The 18,829-nt window shown below is 43.6% G+C and overlaps 1 protein-coding gene across 3 annotated transcripts in view; it reads left to right on the plus strand.

Annotated features, from left to right (window-relative positions):
• The window catches only part of EPB41L3 (erythrocyte membrane protein band 4.1 like 3), a 140,006-nt gene that overhangs the window by 42,976 nt on the left and 78,201 nt on the right, over positions 1-18,829 (plus strand). For all 3 annotated transcript variants that reach the window (XM_059895260.1, XM_059895261.1, XM_059895262.1), the window contains exons 2-3: positions 9,754-9,962; positions 12,848-13,045. In XM_059895260.1, coding sequence (XP_059751243.1) covers positions 9,765-9,962; positions 12,848-13,045 — 396 coding nt within the window. In that variant the 5' untranslated portion in view covers positions 9,754-9,764. The remainder of the gene's footprint in view (positions 1-9,753; positions 9,963-12,847; positions 13,046-18,829) is intronic.

Here is an 18,829-nt window from a genome sequence, read left to right on the forward strand (position 1 = left end):
GGTTGACCATGGTCATTGTGAAAGTAATTTTGAATTATTATGTTGTCATCTTAAAAATTCCAGGGCTTCCCTGGTGGCGCAGTGGTTGAGAGTCTGCCTGCTAATGCAGGGGACATGGGTTCGACCCCTGGTCTGGGAAGATCCCACATGCCGCGGAGCAACTGGGCCCGTGAGCCACAATTACTGAGCCTGCGCGTCTGGAGCCTGTGCTCCGCAACAAGGCCCGCGCATCGCGATGAAGAGTGGCCCCCGCTTGCCGCAACTAGAGAAAGCCCTCGCACAGAAACAAAGACCCAACACAGCCAAAAATAAATAATAAATAAATTGAAAAAAAAAATTCCAGCTTTCTGCTTACACTTAAAGTCAGGCATCTTCATAGGAGTTGGTATATTGGCTTATAAGGTTTGAACTTATTTGGCCACAAAGCTTATTTGAATAAAAACAATCAGAATTGTCTCTGCCACTAGTCACAAACGGTGTCTCAATTCCTTACTGTCAAGTTTTCAAAGATATTTTATAATGATCAACCCTGCATTCCACTGTTTTGTGCTTTGAGGAGTGACTGGTCCACCGCTGCCCCATCGAGGCGGCCTTGGTGTGATAATTTGGTCTAATTTTGAGCTGATGTTAGTTATCCCCGTGGCTGCCAGAATGGCCTCTGTGTGATGGGATGAGGTCTCCTTAGCGAGGACCAGCCAGCCTTGCAAGGCCTGACCTCTGCCTGGCTGGTCTCACCGCCTCCCATCACTGCCCACACAGCCCTCGTGTTCCAGCCGCCGCTGACCACATGCCCTCATGCACGGACGTGCACGTGGATTTTCACACCTTTCTGCTTTTCCCTGATTGATCACCTCTGCCCAGAACGTTCTCCAGTCTTCTTTCTTTAAATACAACTCAAGAGGTGACAGGTGTGAAGTGGATTGAGTTGGGAATGAGGAGGAAGGTGGTGTCCTGATCCCCAGCATGAGCAGCTGGACAGATGGACACCTACTGACATGGAGAAGACGGAAGTGGAGCAGATGGGGGGCTGGGAGGGCGGGGGTGGGGGTCAATGCTTTGGATGGAGACGTGTTCAGTGTTAGGTGCCTCTGAAATACCCAGGGAAGCGAGGAGAGAGCAGTGGAGTTGTATCTGTGGATCTGAAGCTCAGAGAGGTCAGAGTGAGGAACCTGTATCTTGGATGTGCTGTTGTATTTGAAACCGAGTGAAGGAGCTCTGATTCTAAAGACCTGCAGAGTGGATATGTGGATTTTTTTTTTTTTTGGATGTCCTGCTAGCTGTCCTTAATGAGCTCTGTTCTCTGGGAAATGGAGCTGGGGAAGGAGGGGTTCTGTGATAACACTAAGTGGAGTCATTGTTACTTCGGCTGTATGGTCTATCCTGTAGCCCTTTCCCCTGGGGGATCACATAGTCACGTAGTAGCTATTATGGTTACACCGTAACTTTTTTGTAGATACTATAACTGGTTTATGTAGATACTTTGTGTGCACCTGTAGCCTTGGCAACCAGCCTCTTCCAGGCAGTGCCTGACAGCATCCTGGGGGGTGGGGGCCAGACTGCACGGTGGTTCTGAACATGGACTTGACCAGAGGTGTCAGGACAGCTAGCTGGGTTACAATGAACTTAAACATTTCGGGTTGACTAGTTACCGTGTGTGTGTGTGTGTGTGTAAACAGCTTATCTCCGTCCTTGTATCTAGTGGGGTCTTGATATTGTTGGTTGATATGAGTCCCATGTATGATAAAGATGACCCTTTGCCATGTCTGCTACACACATGTAACATCCCTGCAATCTAGCTTTGAGAAGGTGGGTGTGAAGAGCAAATGGAAGTGAGGCAGAAGGAGAAGGAACATCAGGAGTGTGTCAGAAACACAGAGAATTCAGAGACGGGAAGGGGGCGTCCCATGGATTTATTGCCTTATAGGGAGGTGACCTTAGTAAGATTTACTAGAATAATGGGGAATACTCTGAAGGGTGAGTGGGAGGGAGCGCGTGGTGACAGCACAGGGAGGAAATTCCTTCCAGAAGCATGGCTGTGAGGAAGAGGAGAGAAGTAGGGCCATCCTGGAGGGGTGGAGGTGGGGGTTGTAGGAGGGTAGAAGGCAAGGTCAAGAGCAGTCGTTTGGGGTTAGTGTGTGTGTGTGTGTATGTGTTTAATGGATGATACTGGGGCTTTTTTCAATGCAGATAGACTCCAGTAGAGGGGTCAGGGGATACTACTGTCTTTTTACTTGCTTGATGTTGGTGGTTTTGGTGGATCAGTGGATGGTATCCAGGAGTCACAAATACTTAAGCTGAGTCTATAAAGGTCTACTAGCCTCTCTTCTGTACATTTATGTTTGAAATACAAAAGGGGGGAGAAAAGCTTGTTTTTTAAAAAAAAATCGTCTGTTAGTCTTACAATCCTCTAGGCAGGTAACTGGTGTGAAGGGTTTTTCTTTATGAAGTGCTTTGTTATTCTGTAGGCATCCTGTTTTATATGTAAAGGACAGAGATTTTTATGGAGCATTTTCCTGCACTAAAGTCCTAGGTCTGTGTCTTTTAATAGAATATCACTGAATTTTCTTATCTGCAAGAGAAGTAGGTACGTAAATTTGAATGCAGAAGCTAATTTAGCAGTCATTTTTTAGGAGATGTTAAATTTAGAGATGCCACTTCCAAAAGTGGAAAAGATGAGGATAAACTGACTTTTTTCTTGTGCAGAGTAAAAAATTAGAGCTGAAAAGGAACAAAGCCTGAAACGCATGCCAATGACCATTTTTTATAGGTGACGTGAATTGGGAATTGGGAATGATTTCATTCACACCTGCACGATGCTGCCTTTTAAGCTGATTACCATTTCTTTTTTTTCTTTTTTTTTTTTTTTTTTTATTTTGGCTGTGTTGGGTCTTCGTTTCTGTGCGAGGGCTTTCTCTAGTTGTGGCAAGCGGGGGCCACTCTTCATCACGGTGTGCGGGCCTCTCACTGTCGCGGCCTCTCTTTGTTGAGGAGCACAGGCTCCAGACGCGCAGGCTCAGTAGTTGTGGCTCACGGGCCCAGTCGCTCCGCGGCATGTGGGATCTTCCCAGACCAGGGCTCGAATCCGTGTCCCCTGCACTGGCAGGCAGATTCTCAACCGCTGCGCCACCAGGGAAGCCCTGATTACCATTTCTTTTGGTAGTCATTTAATAAATACATCCCTGAGAAGAGGCATAATGAAATACAGTTTATGTTTCTTGAAAAGATAAAGGACTCCTCTCGCCATCATCCCAGTACACTTAGTAAATGTCCTTACGCCAGCTTTTAGGGTTTGGAGGTCTGGGATTCCAGACCTTTTTAAGCTGAAGCAAAACACAATTAACAAGGTAAGTTTAATATAAAGAAAGGGCACAGTTTAAGCCAAAGCTAAGCATAAGCATTTTGTATCACTTTCCGTTTGTGATCACAGGTGATGGTGTTACTTCCAGTAACTGAAATGACTGACAGTTATAGGTAGTCCAGAGTGAATCTATCAGAAGAGAAGGGAACATTGGAAAATAGTCATCTGTAGTGAGTCGGAAAGGAAAATGTGCAATTTCAAGTGGCAAGGGTCATCCAAGAAAGCAAGGAATGAGTATCTTACAAAAAAAGAAAAAACCAAAACAATGTAAATATCATGAAAATCTAATTTTAAAAAATGTTTTGGCATTTGGGCATAAGATTGGAGGTGTACACTGTAGAATTATTAAAGTAATGAGTTAAAGTAAGGACTGTATTTAGATGCTTATGATTTTCATTGTGTGCCATTTAAAAATCAGCTTATTGCTTGCTTATATTGGCATGTGGGTAGGGAGGCAGATTATTTTAAAAAAAGTTTTGAAATTGAATTTACCAATTGAGGCTGTAGATACTGTTTACTCATAGGTAAACTTATGCCCTTTCAGATATGTGGAATTAAATATTGATTCTAGTGAGATTCCAGAATTTAAAAGCCTTACATTTTTAAGGTTTCTTACTTCACTATCTCTCAACAGCAAGGGAAGTTTTATTTTATTACAATTACTCAAAAAAGCAGCAATGATTTTTATTCCTTGTATTATGCATAAAGTGCTGGGGGAAATGATATACCTAGGAAATATTTGACAAGGGCATAGGATTTTATTTGAGGTTTGAGGTTCTGTGATTTATGTGATGTGTGACAGGTAAGGTTTTATACGGTGTATTCATAGGTAGAAAATAATGGTAGGTTATTTTACTGTTTAAGTAGTTGATAGGTGGTTCCTGGGCTATGTCCATTTTGCATTTTTATTCAGCTTTTGTAGAGCTGGCTCTGTGCCTTCGGGACGAGGCATGGAATTAAAGACAAAAGCCAGGTACTGAATGGTTTCATAGTGAAAGTCAAAACTGGGATTATTCCTTTACTGATTTTGCTCTTCTATTTCATATATAGTGAATCCTGGGGCTAATGTCATGTTTAGAAAGATTTTTATTTTAACACGTATTTAACCACATTTGCAAGTTTAGAGTGCACTGATGTGAGATGTATAGTACCACAACGACTTTTGTGTAAAAAGTCCTTAGGTTTAACAAGTAGTAAGGAAATTGGGAGAAGATGGTGAAAGAGGCAGCAGGTTTGTCAGCTTAACCGGAAAGAAGATCTCAAGTTTCCGGCCTTTCACTGCCCCCTGCACCACCCCCAGCCCGTGCCCTACCCCCACCTCACTTAGTCATCACTGATTTCTAGTCCGAACCCCTTGTTTTATGGAAGAGGAAGCGGGAGAGTAAAAAAAAAATTAGTCATCCAAGACCATACATGGCAACTTATTTGCTGCTGATTATTTTCTTGTATCTATAAAGATTATACATAGATTTTGAAGTGACTTTTTTTTAAATTAATTTATTATTTATTTATTATTTATTTTTGGCTGTGTTGGGTCTTCGTTTCTGTGCAAGGGCTTTCTCTAATTGCGGCAAGCGGGGGCCACTCTTCGTCGCGATGCGCAGGCCTCTCACTATCGCAGCCTCTCTTGTTGTGGAGCGCAGGCTCAGTAGTTGTGGCTCACGGGCCCAGTTGCTCCGCGGCATGTGGGATCTTCCCAGACCAGGGCTCGAACCTGTGTCCCCTGCATTGGCAGGCAGATTCTCAACCACTGCACCACCAGGGAAGCCCTAAAGTGACTTTTTAATTTTGAGATATGATTCTGGTTTTCTGCTTCTGTGACAGTTTTGACATCTAATTGCTAAGTTATAGCCATTATCTGCTGAAACACAGATAATAACAACAGAGAACCCTAAGTAGGATATTCATAGAAGATAGGAAATATAGAAGGTATTCAGATTTCTTCAATAATATGATTTATGTGCTAGAACTGTCCTGTCTAGGAAAAACTAAGCATCTTCTTAAAATATGCTTTTTCTAATAGTCATTTATGTTTTACTTTGTAAATTCATGACCTAGTGGCTTTTAGGTTACTCTTTTATAGAGATTCTCTAAACCACCTGAACATTTTCTTTTTTGTGTTTCTGGAAGACCTTTACAACTGCTGATAAAAGCATTAGACTGTGAACAGAACAATAGTGTCTATTACCTTGAGAGATTTGATTTTGAAAGTTGTAACTGAGTTCCGTTTTCTATTTCTAAAGAGTAGAAATATCTACTCTTTACCCACCCACTTAAGAGAGATCTTACAGTGGTTAAAAACTATAAGGAAGAGAGATTACACTTTTAAATGCATAGTTATATAATAAATGGGGTTGATTTTATTTAGTCATTCATTAAATTATTATTGAAATACCCACTATGTTCTAGTTTTCAGATATAAACAAACATGATTTCCCCCCTTGAGTATATGGGAAGGAGGTTGAGAGATGGCTGAATAATAATCAAATTTGATGCATTATGGGAAGGAAACAATAAGGCACAATTAGGATGACTGTGCAACAAGGGAAGTCCTCTCTCAGCCAACAACTGAGGAATGAGGAGTCAGGCACTTGAAGAGCAGAGGAAAAAATGTTCTCAGCGAACAGAACAGCGTGTCTAGAAAACCCTGAAGCAGAACAAAGCCCTGATGTGGTTTACACGCTGGAAGGAGACCACGTGGCTGGATCACCGGTGGATGGCCGGATGGGCAGTGCCGCTGGGTGTCGATAGGGGGTTGAGGCCTCAGCTTAGCCTTGAAGGCCATGGGAATTAAGAGTCTTGATGTTAACTTCGAGCACATTGGGAAGTTATTAGAGGATTTTCTGCAGTGAGTGATGTGACTGGATTTATGTTTTATGAAGGTCAACAGAATAGAGGTGGATAGGAATTGAGGCAGTGAAAAGGGAGTTATCGAAGGAGTTCAGGGAAGAAATGATGGCTGGCCTAGTGGCTGGGGACCAATGCAAGATATGTTTTGGAAAGATATATATTTTAGTATACATTTATATATATATATATATATATATATATATATATTTGCAAAATTAAATATTTTGCAAAACTTTCTGTTGTATATTAATAAGGAAGACAAGGGAAAGGAAAATGTCAGGTGTGACTTCTGGAATTCTGGCGTGAAGGAATGGCATTGCCACTTACTGAGGTGGGGAAGGTGAGGAGGGGAGAGAAATCAACAGGCGCCTGTGAGGTGTCAGTGAGGAGTGTCCAGTGTGCAGTTGGACACTAGGCTGAAAGCTCAGGACAGAGGTTTGGACCAGAGATGTGAATATGCGAGCCGTTGGCATGTAGGAAGTATTTAAAGCGCTGGGGAAAAAAATATAGAGAAGAGAAGAGGGCCTAGGAGTGAGTTTGCTGGGACATTCCCACATTTAGAGGTTGGATAAGGAGTAACCTGTAACAGTGAATAGAAAGGAGTCGCCAGAGAGACAGGAGGAAAGCAGGAGAGTGTGGGGTGTTCTGAATCATGTTGACAAGAAAAGTCTCATCACCTGAGTTGGGGCTGCTATGAGGTCAGATGAGACAAGGACAGGCAAGAGTGGATTATCCTCTGTAGTGGCCACAAGAGCAACCCCGATGGAATCAGGCTGGAGTGGTGGCAGAGAAAGAGGAAATGAGGAAGTGAGACAGGGTCGACAAGATTTTTGAGAAGTTATGAGTAGAGAGCAGGGAAATATGGTAGTAGCTGCCAGAGGATGTGAGGTCAAGAGAAGACTACTTTGTTTTAGTAAGATGGGAGCCACTCAAGTCTGTGTTTGGGTAGAATTTTAATCTGTAGAATGTGTATTAGGTTCGGTGTGGGCTGGTTTACTGAGGTGCAAACAAGACGGAAGGATTCTGCCTTGTGTGACCATCCAGAGCAGGTGGGCTGCCCTCCACGAGGTCATCCCGGGACCCCGGCTGAGGGGGCTGGCTCTGGCATCCTCCTCAACTTGGGGCTTCCATGATCAGGTCTGTAGTAGTGACATCAGTCAGTATTTTCCAGACAATGCAAAAGGGAAATCTAGGGCAAGTGGCTTTCTTTTTATGAAGATGACCTAAATATTGAATACATTTTCTCCATTGTCTCATGGGTCCAGACCTAATCACATGGCCCCAACTCATTGTGGTCTCCAACTGGGTGGAGGCGTGCCAGCTGAAACTGAAAGTTTGCTTACTAAAAGAAAGATGGAAAAAATAGATTCTGGAGAGAGTCTATTTCAGCCACAGACTCTGGGCTCCTTAAAGGTAGGTAGGGTGTAGGGGGTTACAACATATTTATCTGCCTCTAAACCAGGAGCAGTGCTTGACTTATATTTGGTACTCAATAAGTGTTGGGTGAGTTGAACTGATTATTAAAATTAATCCTCCCTCTCCTGAAAGGTAAAATTCAACTATAGGCTCTGAATTACACAATCACCACCTCTCCCTCCCCCTCCACTGTTTTTTCTGTAGACTTGACACTTTGCAGTATAAGAACAAAAATGCGAATATCATATTTGCCTTCAAGATTTGCTTGAAAATCTAAAATGTAAGAAGGAAAGAGAAAATGTTTTAGTTTTATGTAGATCCCTATCTGGCTTTGCATTTGGACTTGATATTTACATTTACATTGGGTAACTGAGCACATGCCAGGTTGACAGGTCTTTTATTTAACAGACAGAATAGCTGGTGACTGTAAAAAGTAACCTTAAACAGAAAGCACAGATACCACATTTAGTTTATAAAATAGGTTGGTATTTGTAATGTTTCCCTCTTCAAATTATTAAGCATTTTCCAGTGTGTGTTGTGAAAATAAGAACTAACTAGTAGTTTTACTATGGAGTTTTATTTTTCATAAAAATTCTACTCATACTAACGGGTGTATCATTTGCTTAAAGTATTACACTAGCCCTTTGCTCATGGTATTTTTACCCTAAAATTAGAATTAGGAAGGGAAATTATGTGATCATCTGAGATATTCATTTTTGAGATATTTATCACATAGCTAAGATGAGAAATTACTTAAAATGACATGGTGACCACTGCTATAGCAGCTCTCTTGCTGCTTAGAGCAAAAAATGGCTTTAATTATAGCAGCATGTCTATTAGTAGTAGGAAGAAGTAACAGCAAGAAATAGGTTCTTTAGATGTGATCATGTTCAGTGCTCTCATTTGGCAGATGTGGAAACTGAGGCACAAAATACTTATGTCTTGACGAGTAAATTATAAGGAGATGGCAGTTATATTTTAGGGCATCCTTTTTAGGATGTAAGAGCAGATTATTCTATGTCAGGATCTGTTGTTTGAGTTCCTGATGGGATATGAGATGGACAAACTTCTTCAACACTCACGGGAAATAAGAGGGAACCAGGAAGAAGCCTTTGAGAGTGAACTTGTGATGAGCAGGAGAGGGGATGCTACCCGGCTTCCTCCGCTGTGGCCAGGGCTGGTCCAGTGTGGGACAGGTTCCTCAACACCGAGGAAGCCGCTGATATACTGTGGTTGTTCGTTCAAAAGGGAATAACAGGGACTTCCCTGGTGGCGCAGTGGTTAAGAATCCACCTGCCAATGCAGGGGACACGGGTTCAAGCCCTGGTCCGGGAAGATCCCACGTGCCACAGAGCAACTAAGCCCGTGCGCCACAACTACTGAGCCTGCGCTCTAGAGCCTGCGAGCCACAACTACTGAAGCCCACATGCCTAGAGCCCGTGCTCCGCAACAAGAGAAGCCACCGCAATGAGAAGCCCGCACACCGCAATGAAGGGTAGCCCCTGCTCGCTGCAAGTAGAGAAAGCCCGCGCGCAGCAACAAACACCCAATGCAGCCAAAAATAAATAAATAAATTTATTTAAGAAGAAAAGGGAATAACAGTTACGGGAAAATCACAGAGGGGAAGGGCGTTTGTTCACCGAAGAATGGATGGATTCACAGGTGTGGAAGGGCAGAGCAGGGCCCCTGGGAAGGGGAAAGGGAATGAGAAGGCGCATCCGCTTCCATTACTAGATCATCCTTGCCAGAGATTAAAATGTATCTCCAGCTGATTCAGAAAATTCATTTTTCTGAAATTAAACGTATCTAAGTTAGGTAATTATTATGACGGTAATGTCGTTTCACGGTCATCTGTGGCAAAAATCTAATAGAAATAAAGCCCGTGATGGTTCCAAATCAGCATTTACTACTAAATGTTCCTTTTGAGACGTCGACGGGCACCCGTCCTTGTGGTGAATTGGACAAGGCTGTTGTTAGGTATGTGTGGATCGTGTTTTGGTTCTTAGCGTTTCTCCATCTTTCCTGTGCTGGTTCCCTTCAGCCGTTCACTGTAACCTCCTACCTTTCTTGCCTGCCTGGGGGAGGTCATGGGCACCGAGTGATGGGCCCTTCCCGCTTTCTGCTTGCAGAACAATCGACCATGACAACCGAATCGGGATCAGACTTGGAATCCAAGCCGGAGCAGGAGGCCGAGCCCCAGGAGGCGGCGGGACCAGAGGGTCACGCGGGGGCACAGCTCGGGGCGCAGCCAGGAGGCGAGCCGGGCACTGAGGAGCAGCCCCCGGCACTGGAGCAGTTGGAGGAGGCGGCAGCACACAGCACGCCCGTGAGGAAGGAGGTGAGCCTGGACCACCCCGCACTTGCGAACATCCCCCCCAGAACCCGCGGAAGAATGTTTGCTGAGCTTTTCCAGGCTCTGCTCTGACCTTGGCCTCTTAGCACTAGAGGGAACCACCAGGGGTCATCTGCTTGGCCCCTTCTGATCCTGGGCAGTTGGAAAGTTATGCTATTTTGAGGCTTTCAGTGAATGACATTGCACAGCCTTGCCTGGTGACACCTTCCTTCGATGAAAGCATTTGAACTCACACTGAAATCTGGACTGCAGGTCAGTGGTTTTTGTCTGGGTTTACGGGGAGGCTGGACACTGCACCGGCGGCTCTAATTATGCGCCCGGTTGTTTATTTAAGCCTTGGGTTCAGAGCTCTTGTGATTTTTCCCTGGGGCCACTCTGACCCTAAGGTTGCCAACTACTCATAGTGGGTGTTTGTGTCTCTTTCCCTCTCCCGTGGACATGTCTATTTTCAACTCTGTTACCTAAACATGTTTAAGTTGTCATGGATATGTGATTATTCCTTTTAAAAGCTTTCCTACAAAATATAAAGCACGATTTATACCCGGGCCTTGAATGAATCCATGTTTAAATTTCTTTGGCTTGAAACTTCAAACCTGGAATCAGCATGTTTTAGGGTCCCGACTCATGGGTTAAGGAAATCTGGGAGTCCCTACACATGGTTGACCTCTTACAGGTTGGAAGTATTTGTGTCAAGCCAGAAATTCTAGAAGATGTTAAGAGACATGAAACCGGCATGTCTTTGGAAAACACAACACATTGGTATAGCCTTAAACTACCATGTGTTTACAGCCTGATTATTTTATTTCTTTTCCCATGGTATTTAAGTTCTGCTTTTAAATGGTATAAAGAGTAATGTTTATTTTCACGCTCTGTAGATAGATGCTCTGTCTGATCTCAGACATTTTGTGCAGGGAGCTGGGGGTTATACTTCAACTTGTCAAACAGAATCAAAGGAACAGATGTTGTCATCATGGTTTTCCTTTATCTTTTCTTTTTGTGGAGATGTGATGGTGGTAGTGTTTGTTTGTTAATTTTCAAATCTTCAGAAATTTAAAATTACTAGACTGGATTTTTCTCTCTTCTTTCCTCTTAACTCTGAAATGAAATAAATGTGAAAGTGGGGGAAATTGGAGAGAAGGAAGCGTTTCCATACCCAGACACGACTAGACATGTGTATTTAATAAATGGATTGACATTCTGTAGTCAGACGTTTGAAACTAAAGAGGAGTGACTCGAAGCCACCGGAGGGAAAAGTGACTGGCGGCAGAGTCACGAGACTTTAGCCCTGCCTCCCCCCTGGTTATCTCAGTGGTCTCAGAACTCTCTTGAGTCCTCTGCACCTCAGCTTACTCATTTACAGAACGAAGAGATCAGAAAAGATAATTTTCTAAGATTCTTCCACTCTCAGATTCTCTGATCCACACCAGGTGCCCAATTATGTTCGAGGTAGAATGAAGTGTGCTTTGGTATCTCGTGATGATTAAAGCCAAAGTGGGCTTTGGCTGGATCTGAATTCCAGTTGACTAGTTTGGTGACCTTGAGAAAGCTGCAACTGTCAATATGGTCTTACTCTCCAGCCCATGAACTTTAGCCACCAGGGTGGTGGTATATTCATGAGAGAGGAAATTTCGTGCTTATGTAAGGGGCCCAAACTGAGTTTCAGAACTTATCTTCCTTTGGACTTTCAGAGTGTATTTGCAGACCATGGAAGCTGTGGTCTGGCCCTGGGGTTGAATGTGCGTTGCTGGTCATTTAATACATAGAAAAAGGGCAGAAAAAGAGTTGTTGGAGAGGAGTGCACAGGGAGACTGCCAAGGGGACTGACTCAGGGGAGGATTTTATTGTTCATAGGATGTCCTCTGCAGTTCTGAGTCTAGCTTGGACTGGACTGTTGTGATTTGAAAGCAGATTAAAGCTTTTGGACAGATTTGATCTGTTCTTATACTAGCTCATTACAGTGAAGGGGGGGAAGCAGACTTAAGGGATTACTTTGTAGTGAATTTCAGTGCTGCTGGCTTCATTGAATTGAGTTAGAGCTAAATCAAATACTTTAACAGTTGTAAAATTACTGAGAAGATTAATACTTGAAGCTATGTAGGCCTTACAATTTATAAGATACCTGGTATGCTTATGGGACAGTTATGGGTCATGGAATAAAGGAGGATCCAGTGAATGAAAGAAGCAGAATACATTAGGTTAAATCTTAGATGCTTTATTTGTTTTTAAGGCTTATACTACCCAGTGCCTTTTTTTTTTCCAATTGAAGTATAATTGATTTACAATGCTATGTTAGTTTCAGGTGTACAGCAAAGTGATTCACTTATACATATATATACATATTCCTTTTCCGATTCTTTTCCATTATAGGTTACTATAGATAATATAGTTCCTGGTGCTATACAGTAGGTCCTTGTTTATCTGTTTTATATATAGTAGTGTATATTCGTTAATCCCAAATTCCTAATCTATCCCTCTACCACCCTTTCCCCTCCAGTAACCATAAGTCTTCTCACTGTGTCTGTGAAAGCCGATGCCTTTTTAAAAAGTCAGCAGCCCATTTTTGTACCCTCCTTTGCTTAGTGGAATCTCGATGGCATTTGCTAAGAACTTAGCACTTCTAATGTAAATCCTTGAGTCAAACTGAAATAAGGCCCTATGGGTACATTTAAACTGCAAAAGTTATTTAGGTGTAACTGTTAGCATTATAAGTATTTGTATATGTATATCCATTCCTAATATCCTAATTCAGACATCCCTCATCCTTTAGGAAATAGGAAAGCCTGTTTCTAAAGTGTTCTGTTATTGCCTGAGCAATGTAATATTTATTTGCTGTCTTGCAATGAAAACTGTCCATTGTTTGCTCTTCACAGGTCACTGACAAGGACCCGGAGTTTGCCGCCGGACCTTCCAAACAGCCCGAATATCAGCAATTCGAAGACGATAAACTTTCTCAGAAATCATCTAGCAGCAAACTATCTCGATCTCCATTAAAGATTGTCAAAAAGCCTAAAAGCATGCAGTGCAAAGTGATACTTCTGGATGGATCAGAATATACCTGCGATGTAGAGGTAAATGTATATTTTACAACTTTTTTTTGTCTCAGGTATTGAGAGCTAGGAAATATTGCTGTAAAGCATACAAGATGCCTCTTTGTTTTTCCAGAACTCTGGAAAATTACTCAGACCCAGTTTCTAAACACAAAATTATTTCCGAAGTCTCTCACAGAGGATCAAATTACTGAAAATACTTATAAAGTCCCCAAAATGTTACAATCAAAAGAAAAATGTGGTCTTCTTAAAAAAAAAAAAAAAAGAAGAAGAAGAAGAAGAAATCTCTAATACTTTCCATGGTAGGAAAAACATTTTGGAGGCCTTAAAAATCAAGTGTTCTTTAATATCCTGGCTATGAGCTAACATTGAAATGAATTTTACCTTTTCTGTTTGCATAACTTATGGCCAAGTTGTTAATTGGTAGAAACTTGCAGATTTCTGTATACAGGAGCGGTAGGATGATTTGAACTGTGAATGTCCTTTTCTTGCTTGGAGAATGGGTAGTTTTTTAAATGCACGTGGTGGTGGGCATTGCAGCTCAAGTGTAAAGGGGTGTGCTCCTCTGTGTTTTTTTGTAAAGAAAACAAAAATTCTTCTGAGAGAAGGGGCAGGTGAATGACCTTTGTCAGAGATGTTTGGCCAGACCAAGTTAACAAGTGAGAGCGACACGGGCTGTTGAGAGTGGCGGCGATGGATGGTTGTTGAGCTCCTGGGTATCACGGGGACACAGGCAGGGCGTGAACTCTGGCCGGAGAATAAGGTCTGCCCCGTCCACCACCTACACCACCTACCGCGTCTTTTCCCCCCAGCTGGGAGGGAGCAGCTTGCTCTTTTTGCAAGTTGATTCCATTTCAGATTGAATATTTTCATTCAGAGAGCTACTCTCCCGCCTCCAGCCCCTTGCCCTTGGTCCTACGTGGGCACCGCACATCCCTCTGTGCCAGCCCCGCCCACCACATGCCTCCACTGGTCCCCTCCTTCTGCCCGGGGTGCTGAGAATCTGCTGGCTCCGCAGCCAGCGTACATCTGTGTGTGGTCATGCATTTCCGTTTCTCTTTTCTCAAGACACAGCCAGCAAGCTCACCTGATCCCCCATGGTCCACGTTCATTTGTCTCCTCTTTCTCTGCCTACAGCCCCCGTTTCATTCCTTATAGTTTGCATAATGCACTCATGCACCAGTGCTTTTCTTGGAACAGAAGATTCAAATCCATTTCATGTTGATGATGTCATTTAGGGTGGGGGTGGGTTATCAAATTATTACAGATTGTAGGGACGTAGAAAAAAAGTTTTAGATAAACTCTTAGATCAAAAGAGATTAAGTCTAAGGTTTGCAATGCACAGGTCCATTTCTTGCATTTCGCTGGCTCTGATTTTGGCTAATTTCTTAGCCCAAGATGTTCGATTATTGATTTAGATGTTTATTCTGGAAATGAGAAGATCCGGTAATATACTTTTACCTGGGTTTTACTATGACGCTTAAAGCACTTCTGTAACCTTTAGCGAGGTTGCATTTTTCCAGTGTGGATCTGCCTTCCGGAAAAATTCATCGAAGTCAAGAGGAGCTTTTTTCCTTAACTTGGAGGCAAGTCTTTCTACTGATTGTATTTATATAATGGGATAAATAGGGTTCCCTGGCAGTCCTCTAGTCACGACTACCAGAGTTTTCTAAAGAACAGTCTAGAAGAAAGTTGATAGTGTTTCCTGTAGGGAGAATAAGTGCCTCCAGGCTGACCCAGTGCACGTCATGCTGATCCTTTCGCTAAATTTATTTTATATCCCATGCTTCAAATCCATTCCAGCTAAGCTGTGTTTTTCAGTACAGCATTTTTGGTTTGTAATTAACTCTGGGTACCATTCAGTGTTACTTTTAATGTCACTGTGAAGATTGTGAGTGGCATGGCAATGTTGGTCAGCTATTTTCTTTTATAATAAGGTATTTTTATGAATTGGACAGATTCTTAAGAGTAACTTTTTTTCTGGGACACACAAATCCTTGTCAGCAGAATATTCTCAGTGTCACAGCAGAAGAAGGTGTGGCCGCTACTGACATCCTGACAGCCATGGAGAAGATGGAGAAACATGGAGATGCTAAAGTGAAATGGGTTTGTGTGTCACCAACTAGCTGGATAAGAAAAATGGGTTGTGAATCGGTGACATGGTTCTCAAGGTGGCAATGAGATGCTAGTTGAAAAAGCAGATTGAAAATGCTCGACTTCCCTGGTGGCGCAGTGGTTAAGAATCCCCTGGGTTCAAAATCCCTGGGCCGGGAAGATCCCACATGCCTTGGAGCAACTGAGCCCGTGCGCCACAACTACTGAGCCTGCGCGCTAGAGCCCACGAGCCACAACTGTTGAGCCTGCGTGCCACAACTACTGAAGCCCGCGCACCTAGAGCCCGTGCTCCACAACCAGAGAAGCCACCACAATGAGAAGCCCGCGCACCGCAACGAAGAGTAGCCCCCGCTCGCCGCAACTAGAGAAAACCCGTGCGCAGCAACGAAGACCCAATGCACCAAAAAAAACAAAACAAAACAAAAACAAAACGCCTCTGCTTTTAGATACAAACTATGAAAAGTAAAGCTTTGCTGGCGAGGTACACGGGGTCTAGCAGGTAAACAGAGGTTGAAAAACATTGTCCTAGAGAAGGTGGCCTTCAGCCTTTACTCTCCTCAAAACTGAGTTGTTATCTGAATCTTGGATGAAGGCACAGCACACACGCAAAAACAACTTTTTTAAGTGATAAGGGCTTTAGAAGTAAGTAACAGCCCATGTGTCAGAATACAGGTTTCTTAAATGCATGGTGCGGACACTAAAGCAAAGTAGCAAGATAACGTTTAGCAGGAGGGGAGGTAAAACTTCTCTCTGTTTTTAAAGATCAAGTGCAAAACAGAAATAGGTTTGGAGGAAGGGCCAGGCAGACTTAGTAACAGTTCGGGTGAAACTCATCTTTGGGTTTAAGGTGATTACAAACCCAGCAGGAACCAGCAGTGCAGTGTGGCTGTCAGGAATGTTCTCGAAATCCCAGGCTGCTTCCAGGGAGTGTAGTGTCTAGTTTGTGGAAGGCAGTGAGTCGTCCCCGTTCCCCTGCTGGGAGGTCCCATTTGTGTAATTCACACGTGATACACATGCTCCAGAGCCACCAGACCTGGGGAGTGATTTCAAGGAACTTCTTAGATCTTCTGAACCTCATTTTCCTCACCAGGAAAATAGGGGTGAAAATAAGGCATTATTGAGAAGATTAAAGCAGATAACTGATGTACACTTTCTGGGGTGTAGCAGATTCTTTTTTTTTTTTTTTTTTTTTTTTTATAGCTACTTTATTTATTTATTTATTTATTTTTCGCTGTGTTGGGTCTTCGGTTCGTGCGAGGGCTTTCTCTAGTTACGGCAAGTGGGGGCCACTCTTCATCGCGGTGCGGGGACCGCTCTTCATCGCGGTGCGCGGGCCTTTCACTATCGCGGCCCCTCCCGTTGCGGGGCACAGGCTCCAGACGCGCAGGCTCAGTAGTTGTGGCTCACAGGCCCAGCTGCTCCGTGGCATGTGGGATCTTCCCAGACCAGGGCTCGAACCCGTGTCCCCTGCATTAGCAGGCAGATTCTCAACCACTGCGCCACCAGGGAAGCCCCGTAGCAGATTCTTGATAAATGGTACCAGTTTAACAACGATAATAGCAGTGAACTTCGGCTTAAGCTTATTCAGCAGAGAATTACAAGATGGTGAGTTGTTTGAAACCTTCCCATGCGGAATGATTCGAGAAAGAATGTGTTGAAGGTGGAAAAAAGATTAGGAGGAGACAGGATAGCTACTTCCAGTTACTTGGAAGGGTTGTCATTGAATGTCATAACATTTTTTAACGTATAGGAAGTAAAACTTAGGAAGAAGTTACGGGAAGTCAGATTTTAAATAAGCAGAAAAAGAATGTTTTAAAGTGGTTATTGTCAACCTCGTGATGACGTGTGCTCTGCTGTTGGGATTCCAGCAGAAAGCACAGGTGCATGTCTGGTAACCAGCAGCTCCTGGGTGTAATCTCAGACCCAATGGCTTCTCGTGCCCCTTCCTGCTCTAAGATCACGGAGAGAAGAGGCACCAAGTTCTGAATGAAGAAGCAGGACGGCCTCCACGACCCCTGCCGCCAACATGTGCGGTTGTGAATTGCGAACAGGATGCAGGAGACAATAACAGGCATAAAATTTCTTGCATTGAATGAGGCATCAAAAAAGGCATTTTATTTTAGTGAACTCTCTATGCCTAGCTGTTATTCCCCTGTGGCTTATTTTATGCCTTCATTATAGTTCTCTTTTCTTTTGAAAGCACAAGGTTGCATTTCCCCTTGCCCAGCAGTGCTACAGCGGTAGAAAGCCAGGACCCTGAAAAGCAAGACACAAGAAGCAGTTGCCTTCTGAGAGCAGTGACTGGACACTGATTAAGTCTGCAATTCCCGCCCCCAGTGTTCTGATGGGAGGCCCTTACCGATTGTCCTGGAGTTCTCGAATTTCCCTCTAGCAATAGGCTTAGATCATTGTGGCATTCAGTGTTTTTCCATTTGAGAGATGTTTTTCTCAGTAATTTTTTTTCAAACTCTTAGTCTTGATTATCTAAAATATAAAAAGATCTTACGGGACTTTCCTGGTGGCACAGTGGTTAAGAATCCGCCTGCCAATGCAGGGGACACGGGTTCGAGCCCTGGTCCAGGAAGATCCCACATGCCTCGGAGCAACTAAGCCCGTGAGCCACAACTACTGAGCCTGCGCCCTAGAGCCCGCGAGCCACGACTACTGAAACCCACGTGCCACAACTACTGAAGCCCACGAGCCTAGAGCCCGTGCTCCGCAACAAGAGAAGCCACCGCAATGAAAAGCCCACACACCACAACAAAGAGTAGCCCCTACTCGCCGCAGCTTAGAGAAAGCCTGTGCACGGCAATGAAGACCCAATGCAGCCAAAAATAAATTAATTAATTAAAAAAAGAAAAAAGATCTTACTATGAGTAAAATACAAGAAAGGGCCTTACAATAAGTAATTTGATATACACGTTTGGGCAATGTTTGCAGGCTACCGGATTGTCACATACGCCAGCATAATCGCTAATACTGCCGTTCCCTTCTTGTCATTTTTACTGGACCATTAGAAAATGCAGGCTACTTCCTATGGCCAGTTTGTCATCATGGTTGCTGTTTATTTCTTGAACATGAATTTTAAAAGAGAAGATAAACAAAAGTACCCCCTTCACAGCAGCGGAAGCAGTGCTTATCATGTTTATTTCACGTTTATTTCAATCCCATTACTTCTGGGTTCCTGGACTCATCTGCCTCTGATTAGAGTAGGATGAACTTCCTGATGACCATCCAGTTAGAAATGTTTCACTCGTATCTAGTCTGATATGGTTTTAGGAAAATAAGTCAGACAGGATTTGAAATTTGAGTCCATATTTCCTAATATAGGTGTGTGCTGCACATAGAAACATCTTAAGCCATTTTTGGGTGTAGTTTGGTCTGTTCTCCACAAGAAACCTGACCAGTGGAGGAGGCTTGAGCATAACTGCAAAAGAGACGGAAGGTGGACCTTGCAGGTGTTTCTCACAAGGCTCCACCGTGTTTCTCTGTGTGCGGGGACCTGGGCTCTCTCTCCTGAGCCCCGCACGTTGCTGATTTAGTAGTGAGTGAGACTCAGTGCTTCTGAGCCCCAGGTAACCCCACGCGGGCCTGGAACTCCGGGGGAAGCACCAGTGACTCAGCCACGCTGGAGAGACCCTTGCATCCAGATTGAGGCAAATCTAAAAGCTACCCACGTGCAGCAGTAAA

The sequence above is a fragment of the Balaenoptera ricei genome, chromosome 14, assembly GCF_028023285.1.
Source record: "Balaenoptera ricei isolate mBalRic1 chromosome 14, mBalRic1.hap2, whole genome shotgun sequence".
NCBI lineage: Eukaryota > Metazoa > Chordata > Mammalia > Artiodactyla > Balaenopteridae > Balaenoptera > Balaenoptera ricei.